The sequence below is a fragment of the Oncorhynchus clarkii genome, chromosome 22, assembly GCF_045791955.1.
Source record: "Oncorhynchus clarkii lewisi isolate Uvic-CL-2024 chromosome 22, UVic_Ocla_1.0, whole genome shotgun sequence".
NCBI classification, from domain to species: domain Eukaryota; kingdom Metazoa; phylum Chordata; class Actinopteri; order Salmoniformes; family Salmonidae; genus Oncorhynchus; species Oncorhynchus clarkii.
In genome coordinates this window covers 848202-868506 of record NC_092168.1, presented here as the reverse complement: position 1 = coordinate 868506, position 20305 = coordinate 848202, and the positions used below count along the sequence as shown (strand labels likewise).

General features: G+C 43.2%; 1 protein-coding gene across 2 annotated transcripts in view; it reads right to left on the bottom strand.

Annotated features, from left to right (window-relative positions):
- The window catches only part of LOC139380166 (TBC1 domain family, member 4), a 136077-nt gene that overhangs the window by 58824 nt on the left and 56948 nt on the right, over positions 1-20305 (bottom strand). For both annotated transcript variants that reach the window (XM_071122611.1, XM_071122609.1), the window contains exons 8-11: positions 18806-18897; positions 18032-18142; positions 12375-12503; positions 8850-8903 (exon numbers count right to left, since the gene is read on the bottom strand). In XM_071122611.1, coding sequence (XP_070978712.1) covers positions 8850-8903; positions 12375-12503; positions 18032-18142; positions 18806-18897 — 386 coding nt within the window. The remainder of the gene's footprint in view (positions 1-8849; positions 8904-12374; positions 12504-18031; positions 18143-18805; positions 18898-20305) is intronic.

Sequence of the window (20305 nt, the reverse complement as noted above, 5' to 3'; positions counted from 1 at the left end):
CGGCCTCCTACACGTCTCCTGATGTACTGGCCTGTCTCCTGGTAGCGCCTCCATGCTCTGGACACTACGCTGACAGACACAGCAAACCTTCTTGCCACAGCTCGCATTGACGTGCCATCCTGGATGAGCTGCACTACCTGAGCCACTTGTGTGGGTTGTAGACTGCGTCTCATGTTACCACTAAGAGTGAAAGCACCGCAAGCATTCAAAAGCGACCAAAACATCAGCCAGGAAGCATAGGAACTGAGAAGTGGTCTGTGGTCACCACCTGCAGAACCACTCCTTTATCGGGGGTGTCTTGCTAATTGCCTATAATTTCCACCTGTTGTCTATTCCATTTGCACAACAGCATGTGCAATTATTTGTCAATCAGTGATGCTTCAGTGGACAGTTTGATTTCACAGAAGTGTGATTGACTTCAGGCGCCGACAGAGATGGCCGCCTCGCTTCGCGTTCCTAGGAAACTATGCAGTTTTTTGTGTTATTTCTTACATTGGTACCCCAGGTCATCTTAGGTTTCATTACATACAGTCGAGAAGTCGAGAAGAACTACTGAATATAGGAGCAGCGTCAACTCACCATCAGTACGACCAAGAATATGACTTTCGCGAAGCGGATCCTGTGTTCTGCCTTTCACCCAGGACAACGGAATGGATCCCAGCCGGCGACCCAAAAAAACGACTTCGTAAAAGGGGGAAACGAAGTGGTCTTCTGGTCAGACTCCGGAGACGGGCACATCGTGCACCACTCCCTAGCATACTTCTCGCCAATGTCCAGTCTCTTGACATCAACGTTGATGAAATCCGAGCAAGGGTAGCATTCCACAGGGACATCAGAGACTGTAACGTTCTTTGCTTCACGGAAACATGGCTCACTGGAGAGACGCTATCGGAGTCGGTGCAGCCAGCTGGTTTCTCCACACATCGCGCCGACAGAAACAAACATCTTTCTGGTAAGAAGAGGGGCGGGGGCGTATGCTTCATGGTTAACGAGAAGTGGCGTGATTACAACAACATACAGGAACTCCTTCTGCTCACCTGATTTAGAATTCCTCACAATCAAATGTCGACCGCATTATCTACCAAGGGAATTCTCTTCGATTATAATCACAGCCGTATATATTCCCCCCCAAGCAGACACATCGATGGCTCTGAACGAACTTTATTTGACTCTTTGCAAAATGGTATCCATATATCCTGAGGCTGCATTCATTGTAGCTGGGGATTTTAACAAGGCTAATCTGAAAACAAGACTCCCTAAATTGTATCAGCATATCGATTGCGCAACCAGGGCTGGAAAAACCTTGGATCATCGCTATTCTAACTTCCGCGACGCATATAAGGCCCTGCCCCGCTCTCCTTTCGGAAAAGCTGACCACGACTCCATTTTGGTGATCCCTGCCTACAGACAGAAACTAAAACAAGAAGCTCCCGCGCTGAGGTCTGTTCAACGCTGGTCCAACCAATCTGATTCCAGACTCCAAGACTGCTTCCATCACGTGGACTGGGATATGTTTCGTATTGCATCAAACAACAACATTGACGAATACGCTGATTCGGTGAGGGAGTTCATTAGAACGTGCGTTGAAGATGTCGTTCCCATAGCAACGATTAAAACATTCCCAAACCAGAAACCGTGGATTGATGGCAGCATTCGCGTGAAACTGAAAGCGCGAACCACTGCTTTTAATCAGGGCAAGGTGACCGGAAACATGACCGAATACAAACAGTGTAGCTATTCCCTCTGCAAGGCAATCAAACAAGCTAAGCGTCAGTATAGAGACAAAGTAGAATCTCAATTCAACGGCTCAGACACAAGAGGTATGTGGCAGGGTCTACAGTCAATCACGGATTACAAAAAGAAAACCAGCCCCGTCCCGGACCAGGATGTCTTGCTCCCAGGCAGACTAAATAACTTTTTTGCCCGCTTTGAGGACAATACAGTGCCACTGACACGGCCCGCAACCAAAACATGCAGACTCTCCTTCACTGCAGCCAACGTGAGGAAAACATTTAAACGTGTTAACCCTCGCAAGGCTGCAGGCCCAGACGGAATCCCCAGCCGCGCCCTCAGAGCATGCACAGACCAGCTGGCTGGTGTGTTTACGGACATATTCAATCTATCCCTATCCCAGTCTGTTGTTCCCACATGCTTCAAGAGGGCCACCATTGTTCCGGTTCCCAAGAAAGCTAAGGTAACTGAGCTGCCCTGTGCAACTGGGTACTGGACTTCCTGACGGGCCGCCCCCAGGTGGTGAGGGCAGGCAACAACATCTCCACCCCGCTGATCCTCAACACTGGGGCCCCACAAGGGTGCGTTCTGAGCCCTCTCCTGTACTCCCTGTTCACCCACGACTGCGTGGCCACGCACGCCTCCAACTCAATCATCAAGTTTGCGGACGACACAACAGTGGTAGGCTTGATTACCAACAACGACGAGACGGCCTACAGGGAGGAGGTGAGGGCCCTCGGAGTGTGGTGTCAGGAAAATAACCTCACACTCAACGTCAACAAAACTAAGGAGGTGATTGTGGACTTCAGGAAACAGCAGAGGGAACACCCCCCTATCCACATCGATGGAACAGTAGTGGAGAGGGTAGTAAGTTTTAAGTTCCTCGGCGTACACATCACAGACAAACTGAATTGGTCCACCCATACAGACAGCATCGTGAAGAAGGCGCAGCAGCACCTCTTCAACTCAGGAGGCTGAAGAAATTCGGCTTGTCACCAAAAGCACTCACAAACTTCTACAGATGCACAATCGAGAGCATCCTGTCGGGCTGTATCACCGCCTGGTACGGCAACTGCTCCGCCCACAACCGTAAGGCTCTCCAGAGGGTAGTGAGGTCTGCACAACGCATCACCGGGGGCAAACTACCTGCCCTCCAGGACACCTACACCACCCGATGTCACAGGAAGGCCATAAAGATCATCAAGGACAACAACCACCCGAGCCACTGCCTGTTCACCCCGCTATCATCCAGAAGGCGAGGTCAGTACAAGTGCATCAAAGCTGGGACCGAGAGACTGAAAAATAGCTTCTATCTCAAGGCCATCAGACTGTTAAACAGCCACCACTAACATTGAGTGGCTGCTGCCAACACACTGACTCAACTCCAGCCACTTTAATAATGGGAATTGTGGGAAATGATGTAAAATATATCACTAGTCACTTTAAACAATGCTACCTAATATAATGTTTACATACCCTACATTATTCATCTCATATGTATACGTATATACTGTACTCTATATCATCTACTGCATCTTTATGTAATACATGTATCACTAGCCACTTTAACTATGCCACTTTGTTTACATACTCATCTCATATGTATATACTGTACTCAATACCATCTACTGTATATTTTCCTCAATAAAGTAACTATTACCAGTTTGTGCATTAATCTTAAAATAGCGGGTATAGTAAGTGCACTTTTCCTCAATAAAGTAACTATTACCAGTTTGTGCATTCATCTTAAAATAGCAGGTATAGTAAGTGCACTTTTCCTCAATAAAGTAACTATTACCAGTTTGTGCATTCATCTTAAAATAGCGGGTATAGTAAGTGCACTTTTCCTCAATAAAGTAACTATTACCAGTTTGTGCATTCATCTTAAAATAGCAGGTATAGTAAGTGCACTTTTCCTCAATAAAGTAACTATTACCAGTCTGTGCATTCATCTTAAAATAGCAGGTATAGTAAGTGCACATTTCTTCAATAAAGTAACTATTACCAGTCTGTGCATCTTTGATATATGAAATAGCAGGTATAGTAAGTGAACTTTTCCTGAAATAAGTAACTATTAGCAAAGTCAGCACTAGAAAACAAACAAAAAAAGCTCAGCTCCATGGAAAAATGTGTAGAATTGCAGGAAATTGGTTTAAAATGCTCACATTTCTGTACAGCGCCAACATGGGGGCCTCTAAAATGTAGCCACATGGACAGCCGAGTGCCAAGCCCCCACCTCAGCCCTTTCTTGCTCTCCCACCTAAATGGCTTTTTCTTTTTCCACGGAAAGATGTGTAGCTATGAAAAGCCAACTGACATTTACTCCTGAGGTGCTGATTAATCCAAGATGGCGTAGCAGTCAGACGTCTTTGTCCTGTCGTGTCCCTTGTATATATCGTTTTACATATTTTTCGTCGCATATCCTTTAAAATATTTTGCTAAACCTCATCATCTAAACACTCTCCTGCAACCCGCCTCACCCAATGTGGCGTGGATCTTCTTTTATTTCCTAAAGTATTTATATTTACTTTGGATCTGGAATCCCTCCACTGAAGCTAGCCAGCTAACTACCAGATATCAGTCAGCAAACCATTGCCAGCGGTCATCAGCTAACCTTCAGCTCGGAAAGCTCTCACCAGTTTCGAACAACATGACTCTAACCAGAGCATAACGGACCTGTTATTTTTATCCCCGGATTCCTACCGCAAACTGAACATTTTCATCTGGATCTTCACAACTAGCTAACCGCAATCCCGGATGACTACTCCTGGCTAGCATTTCCATCCCAGAGCAAGCACCAATTTAGCTTGAAGCTAGCCCGGCCAGGGCTCCTGTGCTACCACCGAAGCATACTCCAGGGCTACAATATCGGCCTACAATATCGGCCCCCCCCCCCCCCCCAAGGCTAACTTTCTAGCCCCTGCTATCTGCTTGCTTGTTAACCCGGTCTGCTAACTGCTAAACTGCCAGGCCCTGGTCTGCTAACTGCTAGCTTGCCTGGTCTGCTAACTGCTAGCCCTTGCTAACTGCTTGCTTGCTAACCCGGTCTGCTAACTGCTAGCCCTTGCTAACTGCTTGCTTGCTAACCCGGTCTGCTAACTGCTAGCTTGCACTGGTCTACTAACTGCTAGCCCATGCTAACTGCTTGCTTGCTAACCCGGCCTGCTAACTGCTAGCTTGCCCTGGTCTACTAGGTGCTAGCTTGTTTAGCTCCGGCCTACTAACTGTTAGCTCGTTAGCCAGCTAACTGTCTGAATCGCCATGTCCCCAGCCAGCCCAACCACTCACTGGACCCATATGTTTACTTGTCTATGCATGCCTCTCTCCAATATCAATATGCCTTGTCCATTACTGTCCTGGTTAGTGATTACTGTCTTATTTCACTGTAGAGCCTCTAGCCCTGCTCAATATGCCTTAACCAACCATGTTGTTCCACCTCCTACATATGCGATGACATCACCTGGTTTAAACATCTCTAGAGACTATATCTCTCTCTTCATTACTCAATGCCTAGGTTTACCTCCAATGTACTCACATCCTACCTTACCGTTGTCTGTACACTATGCCTTGAATCTATGCTATCGTGCCCAGAAATCTGTTCCTTTTACTCTCTGAACGTGCTAGACGGCCAGTTCGTATAGTTTTTAGCCGTACCCTTATCCTACTTCTCCTCTGTTCCTCTGGTGATGTGGAGGTTAAACCAGGTCCTGCAGTGCCTAGCTCCACTCCCACCCCCTAGGTGCTCTCATTTGTTGACTTCTGTAAATGTAAATGCCTTGGTTTCATGCATGTTAACAATAGAAGCCTAATCCCTAAGTTTGTTTTACTCACTGCTTTAGCACACTCTGCCAACCCAGATGTCTCAGCCGTGTCTGAATCCTGGCTTAGGAAAACCACCAAAAACCCTGAAATCTACATTGCTAACTATAACTTTTTCCGCCAAGATAGAACCTCCAAAGGGGGCGGTGTTGCAATCTACTGCAAAGATAGAAAGTAATACAGAACTCTGCAGGCTAAGTCTGTACCCAAACAATTTGAGCTTATACTTCTAAAAATTCACCTTTCCAGAAACAAGTCTCTCACTGTTGCCGCTTGCTATAGACCTCCCTCTGCCCCCAGCTGTGCCCTCGATACTATATGTGAACTGATTTCCCCCATCTATCTTCTGAGCTCGTGCTACTAGGTGACCTAAACTGGGACATGCTTAACACCCCGGCCATCCTACAAACTAAGCTTGATGCCCTCAATCTCACACAAATGATCAATGAACCTCCCAGGTACAAACCCAGTAAATCAGTAAACACAAGAACCCTCATAGATGTTTTTTTCAAGATGTTTTCAATCAAGATCTCAGCGATCACTGCCTCATTGCCTGCATCCGTAATGGGTCTGCGACCAAACGACCACCCCTCATCACTGTCAAACGCTCCCTGAAACACTTCTGCGAGCAGGCCTTTCTAATCGACCTGGCCGGGGTATCCTGGAATGACATTGACCTCATCCTGTCAGTAGATGATGCCTGGCTATTCTTTAAAAGTGCCTTCCTCACCATCTTAAATAAGCATGCCCCTCTCAAAAAATGTAGATCTAGGAATAGATATAGTCCTTTGTTCACGCCAGACCTGTCTGCCCTTGACCAGCACAAAAACATCCTGTGGCGTTCTGCATTAGCATCGAATAGCCCCCGTGATATGCAACTTTTCAGGGAAGTTAGGAACAAATATACACAGGCAGTTAGAAAAGCTAAGGCAAGCTTTTTCAAACAGAAATTTGCATCCTGTAGTACTAACTCAAAAAAGTTCTGGGACACTGTAAAGTCCATAAGGAATAAGAGTACCTCCTCCCAGCTGCCCACTGCTCTGAGGCTAGGAAACACTGTCACCACTGATAAATCCACTATAATTGAGAATTTCAATAAGAATTTCTCTACGGCTGGCCATGCTTTCCACATGGCTATCCCTACCCCGGTCAACTGCCCGGCACCCTCCACAGCAACCCGCCAAAGCCCCCACCCTTTCTCCTTTACCCAAATCCAGATAGCCGATGTTCTGAAAGAGCTGCAAAATCTGGACCCCTACAAATCAGCCGGGCTAGACAATCTGGACCCTCTCTTTCTAAAATGATTTGCCAAAATTGTTGCAACCCCTATTACTAGCCTGTTCAACCTCTCTTTCGTATCGTCTGAGATTCCCAAAGATTGGAAAGCTGCCGCGGTCATCCCCCTCTTCAAAGGGGGTGACACTCTAGACCCAAACTTCTACAGACCTATATCTATCCTACCCTGTCTTTCTAAGGTCTTCGAAAGCCAAGTTAACAAACAGATTACTGACCATTTCGAATCACACCAAGGTTCTAAACGACATCATAACCGCCATCGATAAGAGACATTACTGTGCAGCCGTATTCATCGACCTGGCCAAGGCTTTCAACTCTGTCAATCACAACATTCTTATTGGCAGACTCGACAGCCTTGGTTTCTCAAATGATTGCCTCGCCTGGTTTACCAACTACTTCTCTGATAGAGTTCAGTGTGTCAAATCGGAGGGCCTGTTGTCTGGACCTCTGACAGTCTCTATGGGTGTGGCACAGGGTTCAATTCTCAGGCCGACTCTCTTTTCTGTATACATCAATGATGTTGCTCTTGCTGCTGGTGATTCTCTGATCTACCTCTATGCAGACGACACCATTCTGTATACTTCTGGCCCCTCCTTGAACACTGTGTTAACTAACCTCCAGACGAGCTTCAATGCCATACAACTCTCCTTCCGTGGCCTCCAACTGCTCTTAAACGCATGCTTTTCAATCGATCGCTGCCCGCACCTGCATGCCCGTCCAGCATCACAACTCTGGACCACTCGGACTTAGAATACGTGGACAACTACAAACACCTGGGTGTCTGGATAGACTGTAAACTCTCCTTCCAGACTCACACGCGCTACAGCAGGTATATCTCACTGGTCACCCCCAAAGCCAATTCCTCCTTTGGTTGTCTGTCCTTCCAGTTCTCTGCTGCCCATGATTGGAACGAATTGCAAAACTCTCTGAAGCTGGAGACTCACATCTCCCTCACTAGCTTTAAGCACCAGCTGTCAGAGCAGTTTACAGATCACTGCACCTGTACTTAGCCTATCTGTAAACAGCTAATCTATCTACCTACCTCATCCCCATACTGGTATTTATTTATTTTGCTCCTTTGCACCCCAGTATCTCTACCTGCACATTCATCTTCTGCCGATCTACCATTCCAGTGTTTAATTGCTATATTGTAATTACTTCGCCGCCATGGCCTATTTATTTCCTTAACTTACCTCATTTGCACTCACTGTATATAGACTTTTTGTTTTATTTTGTTCTACTGTATTATTGACTGTATGTTTTGTTCATTCCATGTGTAACTCTGTGTTATTGTATGTGTCGAATTGCTACGCTTTATCATGGCCAGGTCGCAGTTGCAAATGAGAACTTGTTCTCAACTAGCCTACCTGGTTAAATAAAGGTGAAATAAAAATAAATAAATACCTGTTGGACCCTCGACAACCACTGTGTTTATTATTATTAGACCCTGCTGGTAATTTATGAACATTTGAACATCTTGGCCATGTTCTGTTATAATCTCCACCCAGCACAGCCAGAAGAGGACTGGCCACCCCTCACAGCCTGGTTCCTATCTAGGTTTCTTCCTAGGTTTTGGCCTTTCTAGGGTGTTTTTCCTAGCCCCCGTGCTTCTACACCTGCATTGCTTGCTGTTTGGGGTTTTAGACTGGGTTTCTGTACAGCACTTTGAGATATCAGCTGATGTAAGAAGGGCTATATAAATACATTTGATTTGATTATGATTTAGCAACACGGCACATTCAGTACAGTAGTTCCTATGTGATAATTTCAATAGCACAAATTGAACAGAGTGAGAGGGGGGAGAGAAAGGGGCAGAGAAAGAGGGAAAGAAAGAGGGGGAAAGAGAGCGAGAAAGAGGGGACGAGAGACAGAGGGAAGAGGGGGAGTGAGAGAGAGGGGGGAGAAGAGAGCGAGGGTGAGAGACGGGGGAGAGAGAGAGAGAAAGAGAGGGAGAGAGACTGCTACCATCGAATGAGATGCCCTGGGAATTTTGGAATACTCACTCTCTCAAAGCTCCCCCCCATGCTTCCCAGGCGACCTCTCATCTGGTTGGCGCCCTGAGGAGAAAAGAGATAAATACTATTGATGTAAATGTGTGAACTTTTTGTGAGCAGCACGTTACATAACTGAACCTGATTTCAAACAGGTTCAATATTTTGCTGACGTGGAATATCAAAAACGTGTCCCTAAGCCTGATAGCAATTGACAAGTGAGTTCTCACATCAATTGGATAATTTCAATATTCCACCCGAGGCCTCGAATGTGCCCTCACACACATTTCTACAACACAAAATCCATGTGTACATGTGTGTATAGTGCGTATGTTATCATGTGTGCGCGCATGTGTCTGAACCTGTGTGTGTGTCGGGTCACAGTCCTTGCTATTCCATAAGTCTATAAGTTTATCTGTTTTTATTTGACCTAATTTCACTGCTGCATCAGTTACTTGATGTGGAATAGAGTTCCATGTAGTCATGGCTCTATGTAGTACTGTGGAATAGAGTTCCATGTAGTCATGGCTCTATGTAGTACTGTGGAATAGAGTTCCATGTAGTCGTGGCTCTATGTAGTACTGTGGAATAGAGTTCCATGTAGTCATGGCTCTATGTAGTACTGTGGAATAGAGTTCCATGTAGTCATGGCTCTATGTAGTACTGTGGAATAGAGTTCCATGTAGTCATGGCTCTATGTAGTACTGTGGAATAGAGTTCCATGTAGTCATGGCTCTATGTAGTACTGTGGAATAGAGTTCCATGTAGTCGTGGCTCTATGTAGTACTGTGGAATAGAGTTCCATGTAGTCGTGGCTCTATGTAGTACTGTGGAATAGAGTTCCATGTAGTCATGGCTCTATGTAGTACTGTGGAATAGAGTTCCATGTAGTCATGGCTCTATGTAGTACTGTGGAATAGAGTTCCATGTAGTCGTGGCTCTATGTAGTACTGTGGAATAGAGTTCCATGTAGTCATGGCTCTATGTAGTACTGTGGAATAGAGTTCCATGTAGTCATGGCTCTATGTAGTACTGTGCGCCTACCATAGTCTGTTCTGGACTTGGACTGTGAAGAGACTTCTGGTGGCATGTCTTGTGCGGTATGCATGGGTGTCCGAGCTGTGTGCCAGTAGTTTAGACAGACAGCTCGGTGCATTCAACATGTCAATCAATACCTCTCATAGTGAATGATTTGTCCCAAATACAATGCTTTTAGTTTTTGAAATATTTAGGACTAACTTATTTCTTGCCATCCATCCATTCAGAAACTGACTGCAGCTCCTTGTTAAGTGGTGCAGTGATTTCCCTTGCTGTAGTAGCTTATGTGTATTGTGTTGAGTCATTAGCATACATAGACACACAGGCTTTACTCAGAGCCAGTGGCAGGTCATTAGTACAGATTGAAAAAGTCTGATCCTACCTGTATTACAGTATGTTGGAGAGGCTTCCATTAAAGAATACCCTCTGTGTTCTGATAGAGAGGTATCTCTCTATCCACAGTGATGCGATAACAATTACGTTTTTCCAGATTACGTTTTTCCAGATTATGATCAGTAATGTCAAAAGCTGCACTTAAGTCAATTTCAATCAATTTGTGTAACACGGAACCAAAACAGGCTGCGCACGTACGTGCGCTATCGTGCATACATTTATTTTGTACCCCCACACCAAACGCGATCACGACACACAGGTTAAAATATCAAAACAAACTCTGAACCAATGCCATTAATTTGGGAACAGGTCGAAAAGCATTAAATATGTATGGCAATTTAGCTAGTTAGCTTGCTAGCTAATTTGTCCTATTTAGCTAGCTTGTCCTATTTAGCTAGCTTGCTGTTGCTAGTTAATTTGTCCTGGGATATAAACATTGAGTTGTTATTTTACCTGAAATGCACAAGGTCCTCTACTCCGACAATTAATCCACACATAAAACGTCCAACCGAATCGTTTCTAGTCATCTCTCCTCCTTTGCGACGCTCGCGCACGCGACGTGTCCGGTCTGGTCAGCATGTGCTGTACATGTTAAATGCCCTTCTCTATAAGTGTACTTAAATTATGTTGTTGATTTGTTTACTGTGAAATAGCATTTTTTTTTAATTACGTTTACTAGCAGGCTGATTGGTCGGCTGTTTGAGCCAGTAAAGGGTTCTTTGCAGCTTGATGAAAGAAAGCCAATCAACGTTTAAACCATGAAATATATCTTTGTGGCAGCAGGTAGCCTAGTGGTTAGAGCTTTGGGATAGTAACCAAAAGGTTGCTGGATCGAATTCCTGAGCTGAGAAGGTAAAAATCTGTCGTTCTGCCCCTGAACAAGGCAGTTAACCCACTGTTCCCCGGTAGGCTGTCATTGTAAATAAGAATTTACTTGCCTAGTTAAATAAAGGTTAAATAAATAAATAAAATGTGCTTTTTGGCAAACTCCAAGTGGGCTGTCATGTGCCTTTCAATGAGGAGAGTCTTCCGTCTGGCCACTCTACCATAAAGGCCTGATTGGTGGAGTGAAACAGAGATTGGTTATCCTTCTGGAAGGTTCTCCCATCTCCACAGAGGAACTCTGGAGCTCTCGGCTTCACCCTGACCAAGGCCCTTCTCCCCTGATTGCTCAGTTTGGCCGGGTGGCCAGCTCTAAGAAGAGTATTGGTGGTTCCAAACTTCTTCCATTTAAGAATGATGGCCACTGTGATATTGTGGACCTTCAATGCGGAATACTTTTTTTGGTACCCTTCCCCAGATCTGTGCCTTGAGACAATCCTGTCTCTGAGCACTACGGACAATTCCTTCGACATCATGGCTTGGTTTTTGCTCTGGCACACACTGTCAACTGTGAGACCATATATAGACAGGTGTGTGCCTTTCCAAATCATGTCCAATCAAATGAATTTACCACCGGTGGACTCCAATCAAGTTGTACAAACATCTCAATGATGATCAAAGGACACAGGATGCACATGTGCTCAATTTCGAGTCTCATATCAAAGGGTATGAATACTTGTGTAAATAAGGTATATACGTTTTTTTATTTTTATAAATTTGCTACAAATTTTAAAAACCTCTTCTCGCTTTGTCATCATAGGGTATTGTGTGTAGATTGATGAGGAACCTTTTATATTTAATACATTTTAGAATAAGGCTGTAACCTAACAAAATGTGGAAAAGTCAAGGGCTCTGAATACTTTCTGAATGCACTGTATTCTAAGGATATGCATTTACAATATAGTAACAGATGGCAGCAAAGGTTTCAGATTCATGGACACCCATTACAAAGAAAAAGACCAAGACAAGAAACAGTGTGAGACAAGACAGATATTTGGAACCCTTGAGAAGATATTCTCTAGGGATTTGATCAGACACAGAAAAAGACAGAAAGAGAAGGGCAGGGAAGGAGGGGAAAGAGAGAAAGAGACTGGCTGATAGACAGAGAGCGAGAAAGACAGAGACAGTGAGGGAGACAGGACAGACTTAAGAGAGAGAGAGAGAAAGAGAACAATAAATAGAGACCTATAGATTAAAAGACAGAGATAGCCATAGTGGGAGTACCCGTGAGAAAATGTTCTCCAGTGAGCTGGTCAGTGAGCTCTTGGCCTTGTTCTTCAGGATGTCCAGTTTGAAGCGGCCGCCCGTCGCTGCTGTGCTGTCCGCTGGTGCGGTTGTGGTGTTGGGGGTTTTCTGGTACACACAGATAAAGGTCAAAGGTCAGAGGTTACGCCACTGTCGAAAACACTACAACAACCTGGTTCTATTTGGGGCAACAGTGCTGTTTAAATGCAGAGAAAAGAAAGTGTAAAAAATATTTCTTAAAAAATTAAATCATAGCCCAAACCTGTACAATTCTGTGTATAACACAGAACTTGTGAACATAGTTACAAAGAACTTTCAGTAACATTTCATAATACCGTTCAGTAGAAACCATTTATAATGTTTCACATTAGTCCTTATAAACCATTTACTCATCACCAGTCAAGTCTTTTTGCAGTCCCTAATCTAAAGTAATACTACCGGTCAAAACATTGAGAACACCAAGGGTTTTTCTTTTGACTATTTTCTAAACTGCAGAATAAGAAGAAGACATCAATACTATGAAATAACACATTATGGAATGATGTGGTAACCAAAAAAGTGTTCAATTATACTTGAGATTCTTCAAATAGCCACCCTAAGCCTTGATGACAGCTTTGCACACTCTTGGCATTCTCTCAACCAGATTCACCTGGAATGCTTTTCCAACAGTCTTGAAGGAGTTCCCACATATGTGACCAGATTCAGGAACCTACAGTGGTTCCTCCTTTAACCTCTTAAGGTATAGGGGGCAGCATTTTCACTTTTGGATAAATAGCGTGCCCAATTTCAACTTCATGATACTCATGCCAGGAATATATGATATGCATATGATTAGTAGATGTGGATAGAAAACACTGACTATAACATTACTTATGTAGCAGGCAAAACCCCGAGGACTAACTGTTCAGAATTTTTTTCTTTTTTGCCTCTGACCGTTCCCTCTGTTGTCTTTGCCAAGGGATATTTGATAGGGACCATTTTACAGTTCTTACCACTTCCACTGGATGTCACCAGTCTTTGGAATTTGGTTGATGTTATTAATTTGTGCAAAGAAGAAGCAGCACTGTTACCAGTGAGAGTTGCGCAAGACGTAAAAAGGAGCATGGTTTGTTTACTTGCTGTATTGAATACCGATTGCCCCGTCTTCAATTTGATCGATTATTAACGTTTAAAAATACCTAAAGTTGTATTACAAAAGTAGTTTGAAATATTTTGGCAAAGTTTAAAGGCAACTTTTGAAATGACGTTCTGTTTTTGTAAGCTGTTTTTTTTCTGGATCAAACGCCCTTTATAAATGGACATTTTGGGTATATATGGACGGAATTAATAAAAAAAAATGACCAATTGTGATGTTTATGGGACATATTGGAGTGCCAACAAAAGAAGCTCGTCAAAGGTAATGCATGTTTTATATATTTTTTCAGCGTTTTGTGTCGCACTTGCAGGGTTGAAATATGCTACCCCCTTTGTTTACTGCTGGTGCTATCATCAGATAATAGCTTCTTATGCTTTCGCCGAAAAGCTTTTTAAAATCTGATATGTTGGCTGGATTCACAACGAGTGTAGCTTTAATTGAGTATCTTACATGTGTGATTTAATGAATGTTTGATTTTATATCATTATTTGAATTTGCCGCCCTGCACTTTCCCTGTTTTTTTCCCCAAGTGAGACACAAGCGTCCCCTATACCATAAGTTAAAAGTTGCGAGCTTGCACCGCGGGACTTAGAGGTACCCAGCGTCACGGCTTCATTGCTCCAGACCACCACAAGGGGGAGTTAGAGCACTCATTATGCATTTGGGTCCAAAGGTTTTTTATTGAGTGGTTCCAATGATGAATTTGACACAATCCACCCGTCCCTGGTGGCCTTCTTCAGAAAAGATGTCTGACAAAACATTACGGTGGAAGCAGATGTAAGTAGTTATAACGTCATAACGAGTCAAGTAAAAACTCTACAATGGAGAGAAATATGTTAGTTAATGTAGAGACAAACGATTATTTCTTTGTCATGAAATTAATTTACGAAAATCGCTATTTGGCAAGTTAGCTGACTAGCTAACATTAGCCAGCTAGTTAGCTAATATTATGACATGAGTATGAATGTGTAATGCGTGTTGTTTAATGTTTTAGGGACTCTTGGGAAAACCAGCAAACTAGGCTGTCGTCTTGTGAAACAGTGGATGTAAATAATCTAGCTAGCTAAAGCATTTACTGCAAATTGCAAACTGCTTGCCTTGCTAATATTTGCCATGCAATGCAGCTGAAGTAACATAGCTAGCTAACTATTTATTTGCTTATTGTGTTGTGGAGGATAAAAAAAAAAAACTATGAGGTGTGCAGCTGGCTACAGTATGTTGCCGATCTGTGTACGGACCCTAAAACGTTAGGTTCTGAACTAATATTCATACCAATCTAAGAACCTCAGCTATCATCATATCAACTTCAAGTCTGAATGGCATTAATGAAGCCTATGGATAGAGTTGAATATAATAATTTTATTGTGCCAAGGATGCAAGTCTTATATACATGTACCGGTACTGTAGTTATTACCACGCATGAGATCCCCCACATTGTAGCCTGTACATTGAATGTATTCCCTGATCATGTACTCTTCCTTGGAAAATATCGATGCGGCTCAGGTATGAATCTCTGAGACATTATTTTTCAGTCATATCCAATACCAGGTGTATCAAACTCCATTATTTGAATGATTCTGTGTCTACATGTATGTATTACAATTATACACTTCAACAGTGTTTACCACTCCTGCTCCTGGGACATCAATGATTACACATTGTAACTATACAATAGACTGGAAAAATGATTTAAATAAAGGCTGATTTGTAATTCATATATACAGAAAAAAACCTAATCATATCTAACTCCCTTCATCTGCATTAATCTGAGGACACAGGATAGTATTTCAATGAGATACTTAATTTCAACCAGTGGAGAATGCGAAACGCTTTATTGAAAGAAGTTCATTATCCAGGTGTTATAAATACATACTGCATTATAATTATGATAATTGTAATATTATATTATAAATACAAGTTCAATCTGTACTTCAATGCACATATGGTGTGCATTATAAAATGAGAGGAAGAAAAAAGGTGGTGGTGAGATGGGGATGTAGAAGACAGAAAAGGAAAGGGGTAAAAGAGGAGCAGGGAAGACAGCATATGATTATTGAATCACAGTGCTACCCTAATATTCTCTCAGTTCATCAAAATTACATAGAGTGTCTCCTAACAAGCCTTGGGCTCCCAGTCGGCCCGAAGGTTGAGGTGGAGATGACAGGACTGGCTTCCTCTCTTACATCAAAACATACAGTGCCTTGCGAAAGTATTCGGCCCCCTTGAACTTTGCGAGATCATGGTTCGAGACCAGGAGACCCATGGGCTGCGCACAATTGGCCCAAAGTCGTTCGGGTAAGTGGAGGGTTTGGCTGGCAGGGATGTCCTTGTCCCATCGCGCTCTAGTGACTCCTGTGGCGGGCCAGGCACATGCACGCTGATACGGTCGCCAGGTGTACGGTGTTTCCTCCTACACATTGGTGTGGCTTGCTTCCAGGTTACGCGGGCATTGTGTCAAAAAGCAGTGCGGCTTGGTTGTGTTTCTGGGGACGCATGGCAAAGTCAATGTCTTTATCCGGGATCTCTGTGAGAACCAAAATATCCGGGCTCGTGTCATGCACCCAGATATCAAGAAGGTCCATCTTTGACATCGAACATCGAACATTGATATGTAACAGCATATACATGATTTGAAAGCAGCAGAGTATCCATATTTATTATATTTTAAATAATACCTTCTCAATTGGGCAGTAACAGAGCTAACAGTGCAATTCAACTTCATGGTCAAAAGATGATTACTGACAATACCCCTGGGAACATAATATCTATAGCAGTACGATAATGTTGTGAAACAGTGGAAATGGGAAGAATAACCTGAGCAGGGGTTGGGCTGTTTTTGAGTCAATGCTTTAAAAGATCCTCCTTCATGTTGGCCAAGACTTTTGCCCCTTTCATATATAACTCACCACCTGGATTCAGTCTCATGTAGCAAAATTTGAAATTGTGCTTTTTACATTGGATAAAAGTAGAGACTCAGAGCTACAAAATGGTAGATCATACATTGCAGTTGAGGAACAATGGGAAAGTAATTCTGCTTTGAAAGTTGATCAACTTGTAAACTCACTTCTGAGAAAATGGCCTTTGAATGTTTTTCTATCTAGTGAACAGCTCTTCTTTGTCTACATCCATTCAGCATCGCTCACACACTCGTAAGCTTTAGCCCCACCCATCTCGTTTCGCTCTCGGAGCGCACAATTGACGCTCTGACCGATGATTTGTTTACCTCTGGATAACATGAAAAACAGCCGAACCAGCTCTGCTGACAACAATTTCATTACGCTTTTGGCAGACGTTTACTGACACTGGCCATATTCAACAGGTGTTGTACACACGTTATGTAACTTTTTACAGACAGATATACTCCTCAGATATGGAGGTCCTGGGATGGCGTGGTTAGGTTGTGAGGCCGGTTGGACGTACTGCCAAATTCTTTAAAACAACAGTTTATGGTAGAGAAATTAAATTAAATTATCTTGGCAACAGCTCTGGTGGACATTCCTGCAGTCAGCATGCCAATTGCACGCTCACTCAAAACTTGAGACATCTGTGGCATTATGTTGTGTGACAAACTGCACATTTATTGTTCCCAGCACAAGGTGCCCTGTGTAATGATCATGCTGTTTAATCAGCTTCTTGATATTCCACACTTGTCAGGTGGATGGATTATCTTGGCAAAGGAGAAATGCTCACTAACAGGGATGTAAACACATTTGTGCAAAATATTTGAGAGGAGTAAGCTTTTTGTGCTTATAGAACATGTTTGGGATTCTTTATTTCAGCTCCTGAAACATGGGACCAACCCTTTACATGTTGCGTTTATATTTTTGTTCAGTGTAGTAAGCAAGCAGGGATGTAGTAGTAAAATAAAGATGGTTGACCACTGAACGCCTGTCAAATAACTTGACCGCTAGTAAACCACCGCATAAAAAATGTACACTCGACTGGGGAATTTGATACTACCATCGGAGTTTACATGCATTTATGCTCCTCTATTATCCCTGTATCAGCACAGAGGCAGTAAAAGCTCTGCAAGACAAGAGGTCTGTAGCGGTTTAACTTGCTCTCCTAGAGCCCTGAGAGTGAGCTCCCTAGAAGAGGGTTTGAGGTTTCTAGTTTTGTCTCAATATACTGCCTGAACATTGAGGACTCCATTCAACTGACTGTGTTCTCCACTGCTGTTAACAAACCGGGAAAAGGCCACGGAGAGCTGGTCATAAACTTTCATGGGCCACTGTGAGTCAGAGAATGGGTGACTGAGTGAGTGACAGGAAAGTAAGAGAGGCAGGGAGAGAAGAGAGATCGAGCAAGACAGAATGAGAGAAGGAGAGAGAGAGAGAGAGATAGGGTTACTCTGCATGTAATGTCACTCTGCATGTGACATTACAGGATGTGCTGTTGTCTCCCACACTATAGTTTAAACTATGGAGCTCAAATGGGCCTGCTGATTGACAGACAGGTTGAACCTATAGGCAGGTCTATAGTACAAGTGAGGGAATAGTACCAGTTGGGCTTCTCCGATGTGGAGGTGGGATTTCTGCTTGGTTCCACATAGCTGGCGGAGGTGGAGAATCACCAGCTCATTCTCTTCCTGGTCCGACACAGGCTTCATTCTCTATAGGGACGAATACATATTTTAGTAAATCCATCCATCAATCAGCCAAATTATAAGTCCCTTTTTTACGTCAGCAGTTTTTACAAAGTGATTTTACATTAACTCGGCATAGATTCCAAAGAGCAAAGCAAAAGCGAGAGAAAAAACTAAATCCCCAAGATCCCCAATCTGTTCTAGCTGGGCCACTACTCATTGCTGTCATTGGTGCCAGTCTATCTATATTTGATCTATTGGTGTCATCGGTGTCATTGAATACAATATAAACAGATACATTTTCTAAATGGGGTTGTTAACGCTACTAGCTGTTAGAGCCCGTAAATATATCTACTGCTCCATTTTGTCAAAGATCGAGTAGATATTAAAGATAAGATTTCTATTATCGCTGCTCTCATTCTTTACATGGAGGATCTGATTAAGAAACATAGAACCCATTTTGACAATTAATAGTACTAAGAACAATCATTATCTTCAGTCTCACAGTCCTTATCAGACCTAGGTTCAAATACTTATTGAAGTCTTTCAGATTTAGCCTGCCTGAAGTTCCAGAGGAGCAAGGTTTGCAACTATTCTAATGGTCAATTGTGCCAGACAGGCTCAATGAAGCACCTATAAAGTATTTTATATTATTTTTAAATGGTATTTGAATCTAGGCCTGGTCCTTACCTGAACTCGCTCAAAGATGTCGACCTGTTCGTTATCAGTCAGTTGAGAGAGGTACTTCTGGATGGCCAGCTTGGCCCTGGGAGGATACAGACCTGGATTCACACACACAGGAACCAAATTAATTGCCATTAAGCCCCCCCAAATAAATTAGAATAGACTGGGAAGAAGATAATTGAATGGAGCACACAACCAACTGGGTCGACTGATGGTGAGATATGCAAAGACAGTGTTTTCAAACTCAAAATGTGGAGCTACTTTTTCTAAGAAGCTGACGTAGAAAAATGATCTGACTCAAAAGTGATTCAAACCCTATTGATTTGACAGAGAAGCTGAGATGAAGTGTGTTTGGGAGTCTTTTTTCTCATTTGATAACATGAAGGTTGAATAAATGGTAATGCACTGCTTATGAATGGATTATGACTGCGGCATTAAGTCCTCCTGTAGGTATACCCTTCAAATAAAAATGACCTTTCCAATCTGTATTTGGAAAGATAATTGATTTAGCTTTTATTGTCTCCTTCCCCTGTGCTGTCATATTTTTTGTTATTTTGAAAGCAAAAAAAAGCTGTCTTCAGAAAAGTGTTCACACCCCTTGACTTATTCCACATGTTGTTGTGTTACAGCCTGAGATTGTGTCACAAGCCTACACACAATATCCCATAATGTCAAAGTGGAATTATGGTTTTAGATTATGTTTTTTTATCCCAAAAATCTGAAATGTCAATAAGTATTCAACTCCTTTGTTATGGCAAGCATGAATCGCATTATAAGTTGCTTTGGGTGCAATAATAGAGTTTAACATGATTTTTGAATGACTACCACATCTCTGTACCAACCACACACATACGATTATATGTAAGGTCCCTCAGTCGAGCAGTGCCTTGCAAAGAAGGGCACCTATTGGTAGATGGGTAAAACAATTATTTTAAAAAGCAGACTGTGGCAGACGGCAGGGAGAAGTGAGGGGAGTAGTTATTGAAGGGAGATATCTTGCTGGCTCCACCCCCGAGGCTTATATGGACTTCCTGCCCCAACGAGGCGAGCCTTGTGGATCATTAAGCCAGGGAGTACTTGTGCGGCCTGCACAAAGGGGCAGAGAACGGAGAGGGAAGCGTGTGTTATGAAGAGAGATAAATATCTGTGTGATTATCCGTTGTGACCTGGACTGTCTAATTACTCCCACTGTGTACCAAACCGGTTTGGCTGAAGACCCGAGTTTAAGGATTACCCCTGGAGAACGGAACGGACAAAGAGAACGGATTGTGGACTGTGAAATGGCTGGTGATTTCCCCCTTTTCCCCAGGGTGCAAAACTCCCCAATAAACTCCCCATTTGCATTCCAGTTGTGCTCCTTGTGTGTGTTTGGTTATTGAACTTGGTGACGTGGAAACCCCACACCCTTGAACCTGCTACAAGACAGTGAATATCCCTTTGAGCATGGTGTAGTTATTAATTACACTTTGGGTGGTGTATCAATACACCCAGTAACTACAAAGATAC